The sequence below is a fragment of the Artemia franciscana genome, chromosome 20, assembly GCF_032884065.1.
Source record: "Artemia franciscana chromosome 20, ASM3288406v1, whole genome shotgun sequence".
NCBI classification, from domain to species: Eukaryota; Metazoa; Arthropoda; class Branchiopoda; order Anostraca; family Artemiidae; genus Artemia; species Artemia franciscana.
This window is the reverse complement of record NC_088882.1, coordinates 21,855,946-21,876,059: the sequence shown is the minus strand read 5'-3', so window position 1 is coordinate 21,876,059 and position 20,114 is coordinate 21,855,946. Positions and strand designations below refer to the sequence as shown.

General features: G+C 35.0%; 1 protein-coding gene across 1 annotated transcript in view; it reads right to left on the bottom strand.

Annotated features, from left to right (window-relative positions):
• LOC136040022 (voltage-dependent T-type calcium channel subunit alpha-1H-like) overlaps positions 1-20,114 on the bottom strand; it is a 351,811-nt gene that overhangs the window by 141,186 nt on the left and 190,511 nt on the right. Inside the window, exons 14-15 of the mRNA XM_065724088.1 lie at positions 16,672-16,823; positions 12,815-13,018 (exon numbers count right to left, since the gene is read on the bottom strand). Coding sequence (XP_065580160.1) covers positions 12,815-13,018; positions 16,672-16,823 — 356 coding nt within the window. The remainder of the gene's footprint in view (positions 1-12,814; positions 13,019-16,671; positions 16,824-20,114) is intronic.

Genomic DNA, 20,114 nt, shown 5'->3' with positions numbered 1-20,114 from the left:
AAAAAAGCAACTACTTTATGAAAATACTCGCAAATCAAGACAAACTCACCCGCAGATGCTAGGAAAAATGAAGGGACGTCGACAGTAAGAGTTAAAGACTTAAGAGATATTGACGACAAGAGAATCAAAGTAGACCAAATAGCAGAAATAGTATGAGCTCAGTAACAAGCAAGGGGTCCAAAAAAGTGGTAAAGTAAAACTTACTCAAACAATGAATTGCTTTATGCACAAAGAGGAACCTAGGGAACAAGAAAAGGGGTGATAGAATGGCCAGAGAAGAAAGAAAGGGAGAGAAAGAGACAAAGACAGGAAAGAAATGAAGGTTGATGGACAAGCCAAGGAATGAGAAAAAGGGACAGATAGAGAAGATAGGAGGTTATGGATGGAAATGATTGCAGGGTGATTCCCAGACGCAACAACAATTGTCAACAATGGATCTAATAGGGCCACACATAACTATGGAAGAAAATGAAGATACATACTTGTATATCTCCAATTTTCAAAAAAAGAAGTGCAGAATTGAACGGGTGGCCGGAGACACAATAGGAAATATGATACAGCTAAGGTAAATCACATGGTACTAAATGTCTATGCGGTTTTTACACTAAGAAAAAAACTTCCAAGAATTAAAAGCAGCTCTTTCTCGGCTATGTGATTTATCCACATAAGGCTTCCGCCAGAAGTTCAGAGATGAAACAGAAAGAAATTCTGAGACATGGAGAGAATTCGAATAAAGACTGAAAAATTTACAAGAAAATGGCTAAAACTACGTGAGTAAGCCATGATAAGTGATGCAAATGAATTATAGGTAGCGCAAAAGCGCTGCCTAAGTAAAGAGCGAAGTGGGCACAATGTTTTTATTTCTGACCAAAGCATTTCGCATAGAAAAAGTTTTTACAAAAAGTTGGAAAGGAGCTGATTTGGTTGGAAATTGAAAGTTCTAGCGATTTTTCCAAGGGTCAAAAAGTGATTGGAAGGTAACCAGCTTCCCCCACGCCCATCGTTTTCCCAAACACATACAAAAGAATTTTTTTAGATAGCCATTTTGTTCAAAATAGGTCGAAGGTCCACTAATTATGTCTTTGGGGATGTCACCCCCCAGCCTGCAACCCTCAGGGAAAGGGCTATAAGCTATTCTAGTCGCCCGTTATTAACATAAAGTTTTTATTGAAGAAGCGGTTGTTTCAACATTGGACGGGACACATTCTTTTGGAAATCGGAAGCTCTAGTTTCCTTTTTAAGAGCCTGAAGTGATCGGGGGCAAATGGTATTCCCCACGCCCTCTTTTCCCCAAATGTATCGGATCAAAATTTTTAGGTAGACATTTTTTTCAAAATAATCCTTAGATCATGTAACAAGTTCTCTGGGGTTGAACCGGCCCTCAGAACCTGACGGCAAGGGTTGCAAGTTATTCCTCGGGGCATACGAGGTTTTAATGGAAGGGGTGGTCTTACAAAATTTACTTAGAAATTGAAAGTACCATTTCTTTTTAAAAGTCAAAAGTGATCAAAGGGCAACTAGTCCCCCCTTCCGCGTTCTGCATCCGACGCATCCGATCAAAACTTTGAGATTGTCATTTGTTCAAAATAGTCAAATGGTCAAATAAGTAGGCCTCCTGTGCAGACAAAACCCCCATAGCCCCCAGAGCAGGTGCTATAATTTATGCATGTTTCCCATTATAACATATAAGTTCTTATGGAATGGGTGGGAAGAGGTTCTTGCGATTTGAAATTGAAAGTTCTAGTTCCTTTTTTAACCATTTTCAGCCATTTTGTTCTAATTTTTCAGAGATCAAATGACTTTGGTTATAGGTTTGATAATTCCCCCTACCCACTCCTTGCGGCAAGGCCTATTAGTTATGCTAGTTACCCATTGTTAACATATAAGGTTCTTACAGAAAGAGCGGTCAAATATACTTTGGAGGGGGATCATTTGCTCTAGCATCCTTTTTAAGAGTCAAAAGTGATCGAAGGGTAGGCAGTTCCCCCCTCATCACGCTCTTTTTTACCCAAATGCATCCGATCAAAATTTAAATATAGCTAATTTGTTCAAAATACTGTGAAAGGCAAGTAACAATAACTCAGGGGTTGACATATCCCCCAAGCCCCTGGAGCAAGGGCTGTAACTCATGCAAGTTACCTATTGTTAATATCACGGAGGGGTTAGTCATGAAAACTTTGGAGGGAGCTCCTTCAATTGGAGTTGTAAAATTCTAGTTCCTTTTTCAAGTGTTCTTTTTAAGTCAAAAGTGATTTGAGGGCAACCACCCTCCTCATCCCACGCCAATGAATTTCCCAAACTCATCCAAATAAAATTTTTTGATAGCCATTTTGTTCAACGTAGTTGGTAATTCTCGTAACTACGTCTTTTGGACTTTCCACTCCCCCTCCACTCCCACAGCCCTAAGGGTAAAGCTGTAAGTTGTGCAGTTCGCCCCTTACTTAAATATAATATTTGCTATTTAGGAAGGTCGGCATGTTTGACTTTTAGTGTCAAAAAGGACGAAGGGCATTCACGTGAACTTTCTAGAGAACAAATAAGGGGAATGTTAAACTAAGTCAAAACACATTTTGTACATGTGGGTTGTCAAAATGGCGTAACTCAAGAGTGACTGAGTATATTAATTTGAAACTTTCAGGAAATGGTAATGGGATGAGAAATTGATCAAAAAGGAAATATTTAAATATTTCTGCTACTGCTACTTCTATAACTGCTACAACTACTACCACTGCAATTACTGCTTCCGTAGCGAGTACTACCAAGGCTAGGGTTATTGGAGTGAAAATTTAGGAAATGTTGAGGGAAAAGTTGAACCTGATCAAAACATAATATGTGCATATAGATTGTCAAAAGTGCGCATCAACAATATCTGATTTAAGACCTTCTAGAAGCTTCAAATGAATCCTCTGTTGAGTTATTGTCTTCTTGCTTTTCTGCGTGTCTGCTCCCTACTTGCCTGATACCTACAAGAATTTCACCTAGTTCTGCTTCTCTCATTGATAATATTTTTACATCTTTACCTATTCAAGCAAATTTTGCTGTTTTAAGTGATATATCGGATCATTTCCTGCTGGTTTCAGATTTAGCTCTTACTTATAAAATACCACAGGTAAGTAAGGAACGTCAAGGACGGTTAATAAATAAAATAACATTAAAGCACCTGAATGAAAGCCTTGGACTATTTTGATTGGCAGGAGGTAATATCCACGGAGGATACAGATATGGCAACTGATAATTTTCTAAGAAATTTCAATTGCTGCCTTGATTCTAGTTGCCCATTTGTTACGATTAAAATTTGCAGAGAAAAATTTCCTATATAAGGCCATGGATAACGTCTGGAATTTTGATATCAGTTAAGAAAAAAAATCAGTTATTTAAAAAGCAGTTAAAGAATCCAACTGATTATAATATTAAAAATTTTAGAATTTTCAAAAATAAATTAACCACAATGATACGTTTGTCGAAACAATTGTATTATAAAAAGTCCTTCGAAGAAGCTCAAAATTCTCCTCGCAAAACGTGGTCTTTAATTAATTATTTTATAAAAAAAGAAAGTAAGTCGAATTTTCCTGAAGTTATTAGTTTAGAAGATGGTTCGATTACTAATAAATCGGAGAAAGTGGCTGATATTTTGAATACTTATTTTGCTAAAATAGGAGAGAAAATTGTTTCATCAGTAATGAACCAGTTTGATTCACGTAGTAATAAACATTTTTCTTCATACCTTCCATCTCCGCAAAGTAATTCAATTTTTCTCGGGCCTATTTCTCATTCTGAAATAACAAAAATAGTATGTGATCTAAATCCAGGTAATTCAGCGGGAATTGACGGGTCTAGTTCTAAAATTGTTAAAGAAATACTGTCTGCAATAACATTACCATTACAGCATATAATTAATCTTTCATTTAAAACTGGAGTTTTCCCATCTGCTTTTAAAGAAGCGCGGATAGTTCCGCTTCACAAAGGTGACTCTCCTGAAAATCCATCAAATTACCGCCCTATTTCTATTCTGTCAGCATTTTCTAAAATACTTGAGAAGGCAATTTATAAGAGGTTTTATGACTTTCTTAAATCGTCTAATTTCTTCACAAATTCCCAGTTTGGTTTCCGGTCTGGACACAACACTGAACATGCTATCGTTGCTCTTATCCAATATATTCATGAATGCTTAGATAGAGGTTAAATTCCAGCAACAATATATTTAGATTTTAAAAAAGCATTCGATACAATATCCCATTGTATTCTTTTTAGCAAATTGGATAATTGTGGTGTGCGTGGACCGGCGTTGGATCTAGTTAAATCTTATCTTGATAAGAGAAAGCAACGATTAGATGGAGGCAATTTTCTCTCTTCACCTGTACCTCAGTCTTCGAAGGTTGGGGTACCTCAGGGCTCTGTCCTAGGTCCTCTCCTTTTTTTAATTTATATAAATGATTTTCACCGCGCTTTTACATCCCCGTGTCTCAACACACATTTTGCTGATGATACGGCAGTTTCAATTTCTGAAAAGAATGACGAGGAGCTGGAGGCAAAACTGAATACTGCATTTTATAATGTTCTTGATTGGTGTTCTTCAAATTTTATTGCTTTGAATGTATCAAAAACTAATTTCATAATTTACGGCAGAAAGTCAAATATCTGCCCTCGTATTACCCGAGTTATTTCTTCAAAGTATCTATTATCAATATCTCGTGTTAAAATGATAAAGTACCTTGGACTTGTGATTGACGAAAGCTTATCTTTTAAAACACACATTCAAAATCTACGATTAAAGATTTCAAGGTATGTTGGTTTAATGCGAAGGTAGAAGCTTTGTTTGCCCTACTCTGCTTTACGAAGTATTTATTTTGCTCTGATTCAGACTAATATTAATTATTGTTCTCTAGTATATTTATCTACATTTAAAAGCCATATTAAACCAATACAAATTTTACAAAATAAAGCCCTAAGAATCCTTAAACTTTTTATTCCATCACCTATTGAACTTCCAAATAAGTCTTCTACTGCATCTTTATATACTTAACTAGATATACTTCCAGTCTCTCAACAATTTGCTTTTGGAGCAATTCTTTTCAAAATCAATTATGACATTAAGAAATTACCGCCATATTATCTCCATCAAAGTTTGTTCTCCCAATCACAAGATTTACATAATTATAACACTCGACAAAAAAAGGATATCTACATTGACAAGTATAATACTGAGAGATCTAAATTCGCTCCGTTTGTGTCAATAGCTCGGTGCTGGGATGCTCACAAGACTCTTATTGATAATTTTTCCTCTATCCATTTAATAAAAAGGAAACTTAAATTTCATTTAGTTCAGGATTATTTTTAATTAAGTATCTTTTTAGTAAGGCAAAGTTTTTGTATGGTTCGTTGCTCTGGGTGATTATGGGCCTCTCAGCTATCTTCCAGTATTAATTTATATTTAATAATATGGACATTTTTAATTTCTTCAATAGTATTGAATGATCCTGGGCTGGCTGCTACTTTCATATTATTGTTGTGTTATTGTATCTTTGCCGTCATGTTTATCTTTATATTGTAGTGTGTTATTATTTTATCTTTGTCTAGGCCTAGTTTTTCGAGCTTGTCTCCCCATGGGCCTATGTCATTTATATATACATGTATGTGCGATTAATAAATTATCTTTGGCCCTCATGAGAAATGATTCTCAATTTTTAAGAAAATTTTATTTATATCTGTGAAAACAATGGTAATCCCAAAAACCTCAAAAATGTCTTTATATTCATTCCTAAAATATAATATGGAAACCTCCTACCAATAGAAAGCTTAGCTCCTTTTGGAGACAATCGAACAAGGGCTACAGCTTATTTCCTAATATGCAAGTGGGTTGTATGTGTCAGCTCTCACTCTTTATTTAGAAGATGAAAAGTTTTATAAAGGCATTTACGTAGATCTTTTTTTAGGGGGGAGGGTATAAACCAAAAACTGGGGGGGGGGAATATAAGAAAAAAGATTTCAAATGATAATTTGGATACAAGGTGCCCAGAATTTCAGGAAAATTGATGATTTTGGGGAGAAAAGGCTGGACCCCGAGCCCCCTAATGGTTACAATCCTGGCTGTACATGCTATTCATGGGAAACAAGCTATGATATTAATCAGCAATCGTTCTGCGGCTACTTGATAAATTAAAAGATGGATGAAAATCTCATACATAAACATAACGATATATTTCATTAGATAGCTGTCGCATAAGCATATCTTTAACGAGTGCTTATCTTTTTATTTCTATAAAAAGAAAAATGTTTTATAGAACTAATTAAACTAAATTACGTATTTAAAATTCTAACTCTGGTTTTGCGTGAGTTCACGCTGAACACAATGTGATTGTGTACTCTTATTTTTTTTATATGGTTTGAAAATAAAAGCGAATTTCTGGGAGTTATCAAACAGTTCGTGGTAACGAACTGTAGTAAGGAGCGACCCGGCTCAATAGTAACCAAAACTCTAAAAAATGAAATTTTGGTACCAATAGCTACATCAAAAGAATCGCATTTTAATGCTGATTTTAAATATATAAGTTTCATCAAGTTTAGCCATACCCATCAAAAGCTACGAGCCTGAGAAAATTTGCGTTATTTTAGAAAATAGGGGGAAACACCCCCTAAAAGTCATAGAATCTTAACGAAAATCACACCATCAGATTCAGCAAATCAGAGAATCCTACTGTAGAAGTTTCAAGCTCATATCTACAAAAATGTGGAATTTTATATTTTTTGCCAGAAGGCAGATCAGGGATGCGTGTTTATTTGTTTGTTGTTTTTTTGTTGTTTTTTTTCCCAGGGGTGATCGTAACGACCCAGTTGTCCTAGAATGTTGCAAGGGGGCTCATTCTAACGGAAATGAAAAGTTCTAGTGCCCTTTTTAAGGGACCAAAAAAATTGGAGGGCACCTAGGCCCCCTCCCACGCTAATTATTTTCCCAAAGTCAACGGATCAAAATTCTGAGATAGCCATTTTATTCACCGTAGTTGAAAAACCTTATGACTATGTCTTTGGGGACAACTTACTCCCCCACAGTCCCCGTGGGAGGGGTTACAAGTTCAAAACTTTGACCAGTGCTTATATATAGTAATGGTTATTGGGAAGTGTACAGGCATATTCAGGAGGATTTTTTGGTTGGAGGCAGGGGTTGAGAAGAGGGGGATATGCTGGGGGAACTTTCCATCGAGGAATTTGTCATGGGGGAAGAAAATTTCCATGAAGGGAGCGCAGGATTTACTAGCATTACTTAAAAAAAACAATAAAAAATAAATATGAAAAAGTTTTTTTCAACTGGAAGTAAGCAGCAGCATTAAAACTTAAAACGAACAGAAATTATTACCCATATAAGGGATTCACCTCCTCCTAATACATCGCTCTTTACGCCAAAGTATTTTTAGTAATTTCAACTATTTATTCTGCGGCTTTTGTGATTCAGGGGTCATTCTTAATGAATTGGGACAAAATTTAAGCTTTAGTGTAAAGAGCGAGGTACTGACGAGGGGGCGAACCCCTCATATATGTAATAAAAACATGAGAATACAAAAGTTCTTTACGGAAGCTAATTTATAAGTTACGTAAAAAATTAAGATTAAAAATTAAGATTCGTAAAAAATTAAAAGTTCTAGTTGCCTTTTTAATTAACCGAAAATCGGAGGGCAACTAGGCTTCCTCTCCCGCTCTTTTTTTCTCAAAATCATTCGATCAAAATTATGAGAAAGCCATTTAGCCAAAAAAAAAAATATACAAATTTTGTTTTAATTATTCCTCTGCGGAGAGTCAAAATCAAAACATGCATTGATTCAAAAACGTTCAGAAATTAAATAAAAAAAACAAGTTTTTTAAATGAAAGTAAGCAGCGACATTAAAACTTAAAACGAACAGAAATTACTCCGTATATGAAAGGGGCTTTTCCTTCTCAACACACCGCTCTTTACGCTAAAGTTTTTTACTTTTTTCAAATGTAGAGTTAAGAGAAAGAGTCAAACTTTAGCGTAAAGAGCGGGGAGTTGAGAAGGAAAGCTCCCTTTCATATATGGAGTAATTTCTGTTCGTTTTAAGTTTTAATGTCGCTCCTTACTTTCATTTAAAAAACTTGTTTTTTTATTTAATATCCTGTAGAGATAATACGTTTTTCTACCACAACTATTTGTTCACGTACATTAGACATGTGATAACTACTTTAAACATGTGTTGATATTTTTATTTTTATAAGTGATAAAATATTTTTATGACAAATTTACTAACGACATGATTCTAAAAAACAAAAACAAAAAAAAACATGTAGGGGGTATAGTCACAAGACCATGATGGCAATTCGAAGAGACAGATACAGTGGCGCCAACTCACAAAAATTAGGCAAGGCCAAAAATATTTTTAAAATCTAGTCTTTCACCAATTTTTCAAATTAAAATACCAAGAAACTACATTTTTCAATGATAATAACCCAAGAAAAGGTATGGGCTCACAACCCCAGTACACATACAAATAAAAACAAGACAAAAATAAGAGGGAAAAAATATTTGTTAATTCCTGCAGGGAAAGCCTCGAGATGGAGAAAGAGAGAAAGAGAGAGAGAGAGAGAGAGAGAGAGAGAGAGAGAGAGAGAGAGAGAGAGAGAGAGAGAGAGAGAGAGAGAGATAGGTTTATTAATAAAAATAAACAAAACGATCAAAGGGCCTGAAGCAGAGCTTGTTTGGGCTTCCAACCCCAGTACACATACAAATAAAAACAATACAAAAAAGAAGAGGGAAAAAATATTTAATTACCCTGCATTTCGATCGATTCGGTATTACATTTCAAGAAAGACAAAAAAGACAAAAAAAAAGAAACTAGAGCCAATTGACCTGTATCGCCTAAAACAAAACCAACATCTTGGCTCCACTTGTGGTCAACTAAACTATCAAAACCGTAAAAATTTAGGCAAAATAGCTTTAACTCCGTCGAAATTTACGAAAATTATCCATTTTTCTCAAAGTCGTAGTTAAACAATTCCATGCATGGGGTCCTAGATACCGAATAGAAAATTGAGATCTACGGGTAGTAGCAAGGGTTCTTTTTATCGAACAGGGTTCGATAAAAAGCAATAAGTCCTACTAAAGGCAAGATTTTGCAATCTATATACCTATTTTATACCGAGTCCTTAAAACCAACATCGCATAACAATCGAAGTGCTTTATTCTGAAAAAGTCGAATGTGATGGTGATGAAAAGAAAATATAATACCCCAAATAGAGCAACAATATAGCAGATAGGGATAAATTAAGGAATAAAACAGTGTTCTTAAAATATCTCTTGGAAAAATATACTTCAACTTTCTAAAAATCCCAACATTCCTAATGGATTCTAAGACTAATATAACCTATATGTTCTCTAAAACTAAGACATTCATCAATTAAAACTCCTATATAATTTGTACAATTTGTTCTTAAAATACTCATATCAGCAAATTTTAGTCTATGTATCCAAGGTTAGTCATTTAAGCTTCTACCATACAATAAAAGGCAAGATTTACTATAATTAAAATTTAACTTATTAAGCTTCATCCACTTTTGAACAAACTCCAGACAAGAACTAATACGACTCAACAGCTGAACTCCTGTTTGTGCAGCCACAGTTTAATGAGTGTCATCCGCAAAGCTGAGGACAATTACTTTTTCCCCGTCACATCCAAATTCAAGATCATACGAATGCATATAAAAGCTCTGCATACTCATTTATAAAAAAAAACAACTAGAAATTACAGGAGACCAACAACGAGGATAACGAGGGTACTAGACCAACACCGCGTTAAATAAGGCTCGTAATTTATTTACAATTTTTTTTTTTTTTTATTGCATCGAGTTTTAAATTTTGTTGACCACATCAAATAAGGTTCTAAATATATTGGCAATGTTATTTTTTTTATAGCACCAAGTTTTAGTTTTTGTGGAATTACAGATCTAATATCAATTTTAGAACATATATCAAAATCTTTTGACCTTTTTCACAATGTGCATAAATAAAAACAAAGAAATGCGCGTGCACAAAAAATCAGGCAAGACATGCATTGTTTTGTCACAAATTAGACAAGCAAAGATAGAAAAAGGAAAGTGTTACTCACTTGAAAAACGGTTACAATGGCCCAAAGAAGTGAATCGAAATTCTTGCGATCACACGCCACAAACCCATCGTCCAGTTTCCGGCAAAACTTGCATCCGAATAAGTTCATGCCAAGTATACTGGAGTGGAGAAACATTTCAAAGCATGCATAAAAGAAGCCGCGTGGCATAAAGATAAGCATAACACAGAAAAGCATCACTCGGTATAGCAAAAGGAGAAATTAAAAAAATTACAAACATACATGTCATCATGTCAAAAGCTAATCAGTATCTTTAGAGGCTTTTTCGAAAATGACAGTTAATGATCATGGCTCTAGTAGAACCTAAAGTGTTCTTTTTTTGATTCACTGGATTTGATCTCTTATTTTCGAGATACATTTACTTAACATATAATTATTGCTTTATGTAGGCTTACTTATACACAATTTTCAAATTTTAGCTAAATAAGAAACAAAATGTAAGCATAAAACTAAGTAATCAACCTTAGCAACATCTTGTTTTAGTGCTTTGGAAATATAATGACCACGAATGCTATATTTTCGCTCCTTTGTATTCTGTTTTATTGGATTAAATTTCTGGCACAGTAAAGCATTATCATGAGAGTACTATAACTAAAAAACTTCCAACTCTTCGCAAAAAAAGAGCTATAAAAAAAATTATTATGAGGAATCTAATGGGTCTGCAAAATGCTGTCAATGCCAAAACAAATAACAGAACGGTGTATATTTAAAAAAAACTTAAAAAACTTTAAAAAAAATGATTTGCCTCCTTTGTCCAGTCACACTACTACAAACAGTAAGCTTGGGTGAATAAAAACGTTACTAGGCCAGTGAGTCCAATTAACCAACAGCGGAGAGATTTCGCGAAGAAGATTAGTTTCTTTTTATGATTTTAATTCACCAGCCGTTTGGTAAAACTTCAAGAAAATATTAATATTTACTAATATGCTCGAGTATAGTGTTTCCTTAAGTGCACTAGATTTGTTTAAATAAGCTTCAAAAAAAATCTTTAGAGAGAAGTGTATGATAGGTTAAGTACAATCAAATGACTTATAGATGTTGAAGTTCGATAGTGTTTGCCTAGATTTAAACCATCTGAGTAATTTTAGTTTTAATCCAGAAATGAAACTGTGAATTACTTAATTAGGCTTACTTATTGCAAAAAAAAACATTGACATTGACTATGGCACAAATAAAGCTAAAAATTAAAACTTACAGTAAAACAGCTGAAGACAAAGACACACACTTAAAGGGCCTGTTATAATTTCTTATTCAATAAAATTATTATTTGTTTTATCTAATTTGGGTTTGTTATTCTTTGAATGAAACTTTTAATACCGAAGAAAAGATAGCACCATTATTTAGAGCAAACAAAACCGAATAGCATAACATTGAGTTGATAAAAATATACGTCTTGTAAATCCAAACAAAAGAACATTATCACAAAAAAGAGAAGAAAAAAAAAACAACAGAGTTACTGAAGTGGTCCTGAAGTATTAAGACTTTTTATGTATTAGGGTTTGTCTTCATTTTTTGTTTCACTGTCTAAAATAAGAAGTTCCCGTAAAAATAGAAACAAAATACAGTTTCAATATACAGAAGCATACTATGGTCTTAAAAAGCTTTTACTAAAGTCATACTAATATAAATCAAAAGCAAATTTCATTGACTGTCTGGATGTGTCTCATCCTTAGATTCCATTACATTACCCCATCTTGTGCATCATCCAAAAGGATTTAATATTAAATATTTATATAGTCCAGGAGACGCTTTTCTTGGAGATTCAATACGAAATATGGGTTACTTATCGTCTTAACCACGACATGATTTGGCGATATACCTTTTTACTTGTGCAATTCTTCTAAAGACTTCATTTCTGGTCTACTTCCCAAAGAAACGTGAGATCTTTTAGTTTCTTAAAATACGAAGGGTGAATTAATAACTCTTTCTTTCCTTTTTTAGTCATTTTTCAGCTTCTTTAATGTCGCTTTATCATTATTTCTTTAACTATCTGTTCCTGTAATATCAGTCTATAAAATAAAGTTAATTGCTTGGTTGGAGGGAGGGGGAGGATGTGTCCCGTAGACTTTCTTGCCGCCCCTAGATTAAAAAAATACTTTGGTGTTTTCATTGAATATTACGTTTTTTTTGGTATTTTTATCGCAAGAATGAAAAATTGCATCCCTAGATTTTGGAAATTCATTCCCCCCTCCCACTTTCCTTAACCTTTGGGAATCGATGCCGTCGATTTTAGCACGTCGTTCCTCAGGTTTTTCAATTTTAAAAATTCCTAAATAGTTAACAAACAACGGCAGTAACACCATGACGGCAATATAATCTAGGCTTAGTTGTCTATTGGTAGAACTTAATTTTCTTACTGATTAGATAACAATTACAAATTTGATTGAAATCTACTTATCTAACAAATAAATGTTTCTTTTATATACTTCTTTTGTTTAATGGTTTCTGGCAAAAGGTTTCGATACCTTATTTACAGTTTTACCCCCCCCCTCCAGGAGCCACAACCCCACAGTATCCAGGATGAGAAATGATACTTTATAAACATTGAAGAGAAATGAAGAAAAATTGAAAAGACATATATGTTCAAACCGACTGAAGAAATAATAGTGAAATAGAAATAAAAAAATGAGTTAAGAAATGAAGAAATGGAAATAACTAAGTAAAATCCAATAAGAAATAGACTAACCTGAAAATGAAAATGAACAATACTAGTAATGCAAAGAAAATTGCAACGTTGTCCATCGTTCTTAACATCACGATCAATTGCCTTCTTAAATTTGGCAGGAATCTCACAAGCTTTAATATTCTTAAAAGGCGAAAAGTTCGCAAAACGGAAAGGCCACTTCCAGCAGAACCACTTCCAAAATATGTTTCAAATACCTCGTACATGCTGAAAAAAATCCACTGTGCCAGCGTTTCAATTAATTACTTAATTTAGCGAAACGATAGTTTTCATAACTTATCCGTGTGTCTTGATTAGTGAAGCTTCATTATTTTTGCAAGTATGTTATGATTCTGCGGCTTTATTGCTGAAAATTTTGATATTAATCACTTGTGTAAGATGGATAGAAATGCATCCACATTCACAAATATATAAGTTATAGCCTAATTTGGGCTTAACATAGGCTATAGCCTATTTAGGCTATATTTTCCCTAACAACTTCTTTTGACATTGATTCAGTACATTGAGAAAAGAACATCTCCACAAAACAGACAGACCACTTTTGTTGAAACCATTTTCAAACTATGTTTCAAATCTCTTATGCATACTGAAAAAAATTATTACTACTACTACTACTAATAACTAACTGCAGCACCAAGCCGCCTGAGGCCAACACAGCTTCGCAAGCTCCTCCTCCAACCTAATCTATTTAAAGCCTCCCTCTTTACACCCTCCCAGGAAGTTCCCATTTCCTTTAAATCTTTATTTATGACATCCTCCCAACCCAGACAAGGACGACCTGCTTTCCGTGTAGCCCCAGACGGTTGGCCAAAAAGGACAATATTCGGTAATCTGTCATCCTTCATCTGTAGAACATGGCCTAACCATCTCAACCTTTCTTTCATTATAGCCCCAGAAAGCGGGATTGAACCACACTTTTCGTACAACCTACTGTTTGAAATACGGTCAGTCAGCCGGGTACCCAGAACAATCCGTAGGCAATTTCTCTGGAAAACATCTAGTAAATTTTCAGCTGCTTTTCGGAGTGCCCATGCTTCAGATCCATATTTGACCACTGTCATCACTGTAGCTTCCAATATTCTAATCTTAGTTTGTAGACTTATCTTTCTATTCTTCCAAACTTTTTTTAACTGTGAAAAAACACCCTGAGCTTTAGCTATTCTACTTTTAACATCTTCACTGCTCCCACCAGCTTTACTAATAATACTACCAAGGTAACTGAAGCTCCCAACCTGATCAATCTTTTCGTTACCTAATGTCACCTGTTCATCTTCACTTATTCCTAGCCTTAGTGACTTAGTCTTCTTAACATTAATTTTCAAGCCTATTTTAGCACCCTGAACTCGTAAAACCTCTAAAAATTCATTCATTTTGCTCACACTTTCATCTAATATGCTTAAATCATCAGCATAATCTAAGTCCAGGAGCGTTCTTCCTCCCCATTTGATTCCATGGTCTCCAATTGCTTTTCCTGTGCCCCTTAAGACGAAGTCCATCAAAATGATCCATATAAAGGGGGATAGAACACAACCCTGCTTAACTCCTGATTTAATACAAAACCAGTTGCTAACCTCATTTCCTACCTTAACCGCAGCAGTATTATTCTCGTACATAGCGCAAATCACTTTAATGTAATTTTCTGGTATACCATATAACGATAAGACCTTTGTTAACGCTGTTCTATCAACAGAATCGAAAGCTTGCTCATAATCGATAAAACTAAGGACCAAAGGTGTTTGATATCGAAGGGACTTCTCAATTATTAACCTAAGAGTGAAAACGTGGTCGGCACATCCTCTACCTTTTCACCCTGTCTATTTGCTCCTGTAACTGTAAGTAAAATTCATCTGAGTCACTAGTATCTCCATCAGTTGGTTCAATGGGGGCACATTCTACTATAACTGATACCCTAAACTTTGTAGTCATAAAATAAGCAATTAGTATTCTATTATTAATACCTTCCCAGCCTAAACAAGACTTAGCAGCTTCCTTATTCATCATGAGCCCTACTCCCTGTCTATGTACCCCATCCTTCCTGCCTGAGTAAACAAATTCTATGTCACCTAATTTCATGCTTCCTACCCCTGGGATATGAGTTTCTGAAACTCCTAATAAATCCAGTTCAAACTGTCTGAATTCGTCAGTCAAAATGTCGATGCGATAGTCATTTTTTAACGTCGTAACATTCCAAGTTCCAATTTTCATGTTCTTTAAATCTTTGAATTTATTTTGGCCTCTGGAAAAGCTGTGATCCCGGATACCAGTGCAGGATGGGAACCAACATATCTTCTCAAGTCTACACCGAAGCGCTTAAGCCGGCTAAGAACCGGACAGCAAGAAGTCCCTGGGACCTCCAGTAAGTTGGAGGCTTTGTGCAATCCTGGGCCCATCTTGGTCACAACATGGTTTTCAGCACTTGGCGATGCTCTTCTATCAACAAGAGTCGAAATCCTGCACAGACAGTCCCAAGCCTATTACCTCCGACTCATTATATATTCATGCCTACAAATATTATGCTACTACGGGGAGGCAGCCCATAGTAGATAAATTAGCTAGGAAGAGGTTTTTCAGCCCGAAAACGCCCATCAAAACAAACCAAGCCCAGAAAATTATCCAATAATCAGAATCCCGTACGAGTGCTGTGTTGTTTACTAGGCTATAATTTCCTCGAGGGGCGCCACTCCTCATGTGGTTGAGGAGTGAACTGAAAAAAATTCATTGCACAAAATCTTCGATTAATTACTTAATTTATTAAACGATAGTTTTCATAAGGTTTCCATGTAGTTAAATTAGCAAAGTTTCACTATGTACCAAGAAAAGTTTTGTAAGCGTATTAAGCTTCTTGGTTTATTGATAAAAATTTTGATATTATATACATGTGAGATGGATACAAACACACCAACATACATTAATATATTCCTTATAGCCTGTTTTAGGTCCACTTTTCCTCGGAATTTCTTTTGTCGCTGTTTCAGTGGATCTTTTGGGTAAATGTTTCCTTCGTTTTATTTAAATTTCAAAAGAATCAAAAACAAAATAAAAATTCCAAACTTGAAAAATTCCTCATTTCATTTTCTAGCCCTTGGTCCAGATTTTTTTTTTTTTTTAATAAGACATTACAGACATAACATTAGTATATTTTCCTTTCTTTTCTAAACTGTAAAATGTAAATTTTCTAAGGGCCTCTGGCATTTGAATCATTGCAGCCTATAACCTTTATGATCTCAGTAGTAACCTTGAAACCAACGATAGAAAGCACCTTCAAGAGTACTAACCAGATTAGCCTATTTTTTATACTGAAGCTTTTTTATACTAAGAAACATACTTTTTAACAATGCTGTAATTAAACTACAGAAAGAAATTCCTTCCATTGATCTCCGTTTCTCCTCTTGGTTGAAACTTAATTGAATCTAGTTTATTTTGAAAACAAAGTGAGCGATAAGAGATGGTTTACAAAAGAGTACATAGACCATTCTAGAATTTAGATTTCTGTTCAAATTGGGTTTACGAGATTATGCTGCGTGTAACATAAACTGGTGGCTCAGAAAGCTCAGACACGGTCCTACTGCGATTGTTAAAGATTGTTCTGGTTCTAAAGAAAAACGAGTTTTCTTTCTCGTTGGCAATTTCTTCCCCTCCCCCTCCCTAATCCTTCCTACTTAGAACAGATTGAAAAAGTGAAAAACTATTATTTTTGATTATGAGTAAGCTCTAGTAATCTATTTCACCACTTTATTAATATAATCAAGTTACTCACTGAAGGTTTGAATATTCAATTTAAATATTATTTAATTTAACTTTTATCTGTAACTTTATAGTATGATATTAAACTAACTAAAAGTATAAACAAAATGGGTTACCTTAATACAACTATTCCTCCATCAAACATGTTGAATCCTGAAGTAATATATACGCATGGACCTTCTGCTATTATCTTCAAAATCATTTCAACAGCAAATATGCAGGAGAAGACAACATTACTAATTTCTACTGTAATTGTAAGCTCTTCTGGCTAAAAAAAGAAAATAATAAAGAAAGTATTGAATGGAGTATCCAATCCAATCTAATACTAGCTAATCAGGGGTCGCGCCTCAGCACTTCCTAAGTACAGAGCAATATGCCTTTCAATTCAATTCAATTTAATTCAATTAATTAACATTGTGCATTATATTCATTAATATTTATTAATATATTATTTATATAGTTTAATGTATTATTTTGTTTATTTGTTATCTGGCCGCACCGTTTGGAATGGGTGCTTGTTGGAACACTGGAGAGTGGAACTGGATATTGAACGTTCTAGTGGCCTGAGAATTAAAGGTGACGGGGCAGTACTGGGTTCACGAGGATTGAGCACCTCAAATTTTATTTTCAGAAAGGGGGGAGAAAAGGAATATGCCAATTTTCAGCTCAAATCTGCCTAAAAAACAAGACACTTTATGCTCCAGTGACACCAAAATTCGCTTATGCAGGACTCGTAAAGTAAACCAAAATACACTGTATGTACCCAGATTACCAAAATAGGGTATCCTTAATGTCTCTGGAACTTGGAAGATCAAATTGAATCTTATAAGTGGTGCAAGGGGTCAAGTTGACCTCATACTTCAAGTAATTGGAGAGAGAAGACATAAATATAAAAATTAAACAGATCTCGACTATCAAAGTAGCATAACATCATTATCTCAAATACGGCTTAGAGATACAGTTGCTGTCAGATAGTGAGAAGAACTTTAGATCTTGTGTTGGAGAAGCCGCTAAGAGTGTTATTTTACTTATTCATTTAAACGTTTGGCACAGTCGGCCCCATTGGAACTAAAATCAATTCGCGTCTAACTAGCGGGGTAATTCAACTGCATTATGTGGTACCAGGCTTGTAGTATCATTTGAAATTTAATGCAAGTGCTAGGGGGAGGGTGAATGGACCTAAAATTTTGATTTGGGGAAGGGGACCGATAAAGGGGGTAAAATGATGTGTCCTCGATCCATCTAAGCCTTTTTGCATTACAGACCCTATGGGATTTCGAATCCATTTCCATCAGTAATGTAATTCAGACGACCTCGTGGGTACCAGTCTATCCAAATAGGGTATGCAAAATACCTAGATAATGGCTTGGGGAATCAATTTGAAACTCGCAGAGAGTATTAGGGGAGAGAGGCCAATAGTTCAAAAATTTTTATTCGGAGAGGATATAAAGAAAGAGGGATAAAAACATTTTCTATCCTATTCGCTCAAAGATTTTGTACTGCAACCCCTATTGCAACTGTAATTATCTATGGTTAAGTAGCGATATTATGTAATTATCCATGATAATCAAAGCACACTATGTGTTGGCAAGCAATACAAAAGGCGTATTTACAATATTCTTGGAACAGCAATGGGGGTCACACTGAAACTTTTAAGGAATGCTTGGAGGAGGGACAGGTACACCTTGAATCTTAGTCTGGGATGAGACTGCAGAGCGGAATCGTCTTAAGATTTTTTTTAAATCTCTGTTTATATTTTTGGTCCCATGAGTCTCTGCCGGACTAGAATCTATTCTAGACTTTTTTTTTTTAGTGGACAGTAAGAAACCATGCGTTAACAGAAACATTTAGCGTGATTATTCATTTTAATTTCTGTTCTCTTTAGTATCTATTTATCTATAGTTTTATACAAGACCGTATTCAGGGGGCCTAGGGAGTTTGAGACCCCCCCCCCCGAATGTTTGTCCGACTCGTAAAACCGCATCAAAACAAGTATAAGCCAATTTTTGATGTTTTCTAAGTTATTGTAACCCTGATAGTTTCAACTGAAAAAATTATTTTGTAACCTCCCCCCCTCCCGAAAAAAATACTGGATACGTCCCTGGTTGTACACGTCATTTTTATGATTGAGACAATTATTTTTTTTTAATTCTTTTGTTTTGTATTACACTTAATCATTGATAATAAATTATCTTCGTTTGAAGCTTGAATTATTGTATGGATTCATTTCTTATCCTCTTGGACTATAAAATGGTTCTTTGTTTATCTTTGAAAAAATTCTTTTTTGGAAAGTTTTCTTTTATTTTTGTTTGTTTTTATTGCAATTGTGTTATTAATTGGCTGTTAATAGGACTAGTTGTGACTTGTTTCATGTTTTTCCTTTTGAGAATGAAAATATTGATTGTAATTTCAATTTTGAACGAAATCTGAAAACCGGTATTCAGTCAATTTTTTTCTTATCAGTAGCATCCTCGTACAATAAGTCTCTTTCAATAATGGTTTTACTATCGAAAAGCAGATGGATGGGGGATCGATTATTATACGAATTTAAAATCTGATTTTTTTTATTTTTTTTTGTCTGTTCTATAAGGTTGAATCCAACCTAACCTCTGTCGACGTTCATAGCTGAAAACCGACTATCTCAACGGATAAGCATAGAGTAACCAATAATAATGAATGGGGGAACAAGGTTTTTAAAATGAAATAACTAGATAGGGTGCCAAAAACCGAAACGACGAAAAAAAAATACAAAACCCTCTTATTAATTAGCCCATTTTTTTATCGCAGCCTATTTGATACTCGATATCCTAATACATCAATAAAGTCGATAAACTCCTCGATAAACTCGATAAACATCGATAAACTCCTTCTCTTACGGGTTCACGGCACGCGCCCTAGAGGCCGACCTCGTAAGAGATGGACCGACAACTTCCCGGCCCATAACCTCCCCCAGCTACTTCGCCTAGCACCAGATAGATCGAACTACCGTCGCCACATTCATCATTTGCTCAGAAGAGAAGAAGCCCCAATACAGCCACAAAGGCAAGACGGGACTTAAGTCAAAGTCAAGTCATCCTAATACACCCTATTTCCAAAAGCCCTGTACTCCCATACCTCACTCGTGAAAATAGTAAAAAAAAAAACTATGATATTTGCTTCGCTTCTTTAATGCTTTGAACATCTTCATTGTAAGAACAAAGTATTTGTTCTGAACAAGCAATACCCTAATATACATCTATATTCAATTTCTTAATCAAGGAAAAATGTGTTACGGGTAATATACAGGGATGTAGCTCCAGCATTGTTTTTTGGGGGGTCAAGAGGAGTCTACATCTGGAGAGTCAAGGGAGGTGGGCTACATAATAATATTTTTATCCAAATTGTTGGGGGTAAAATGCCCCCATGCCCCCCCCCCCCTAAACGAATTCACTGTTAACATATAAGCCCCGTTGTATTACAAATTAATTCAACCTCCCTTAAGAATTCATAGGAAGCCAATAGCTCGTTTTCAAACAAGGTCGAAAAAGTTCTCTGGCTTTGGGCAGGATAATATTCCTAT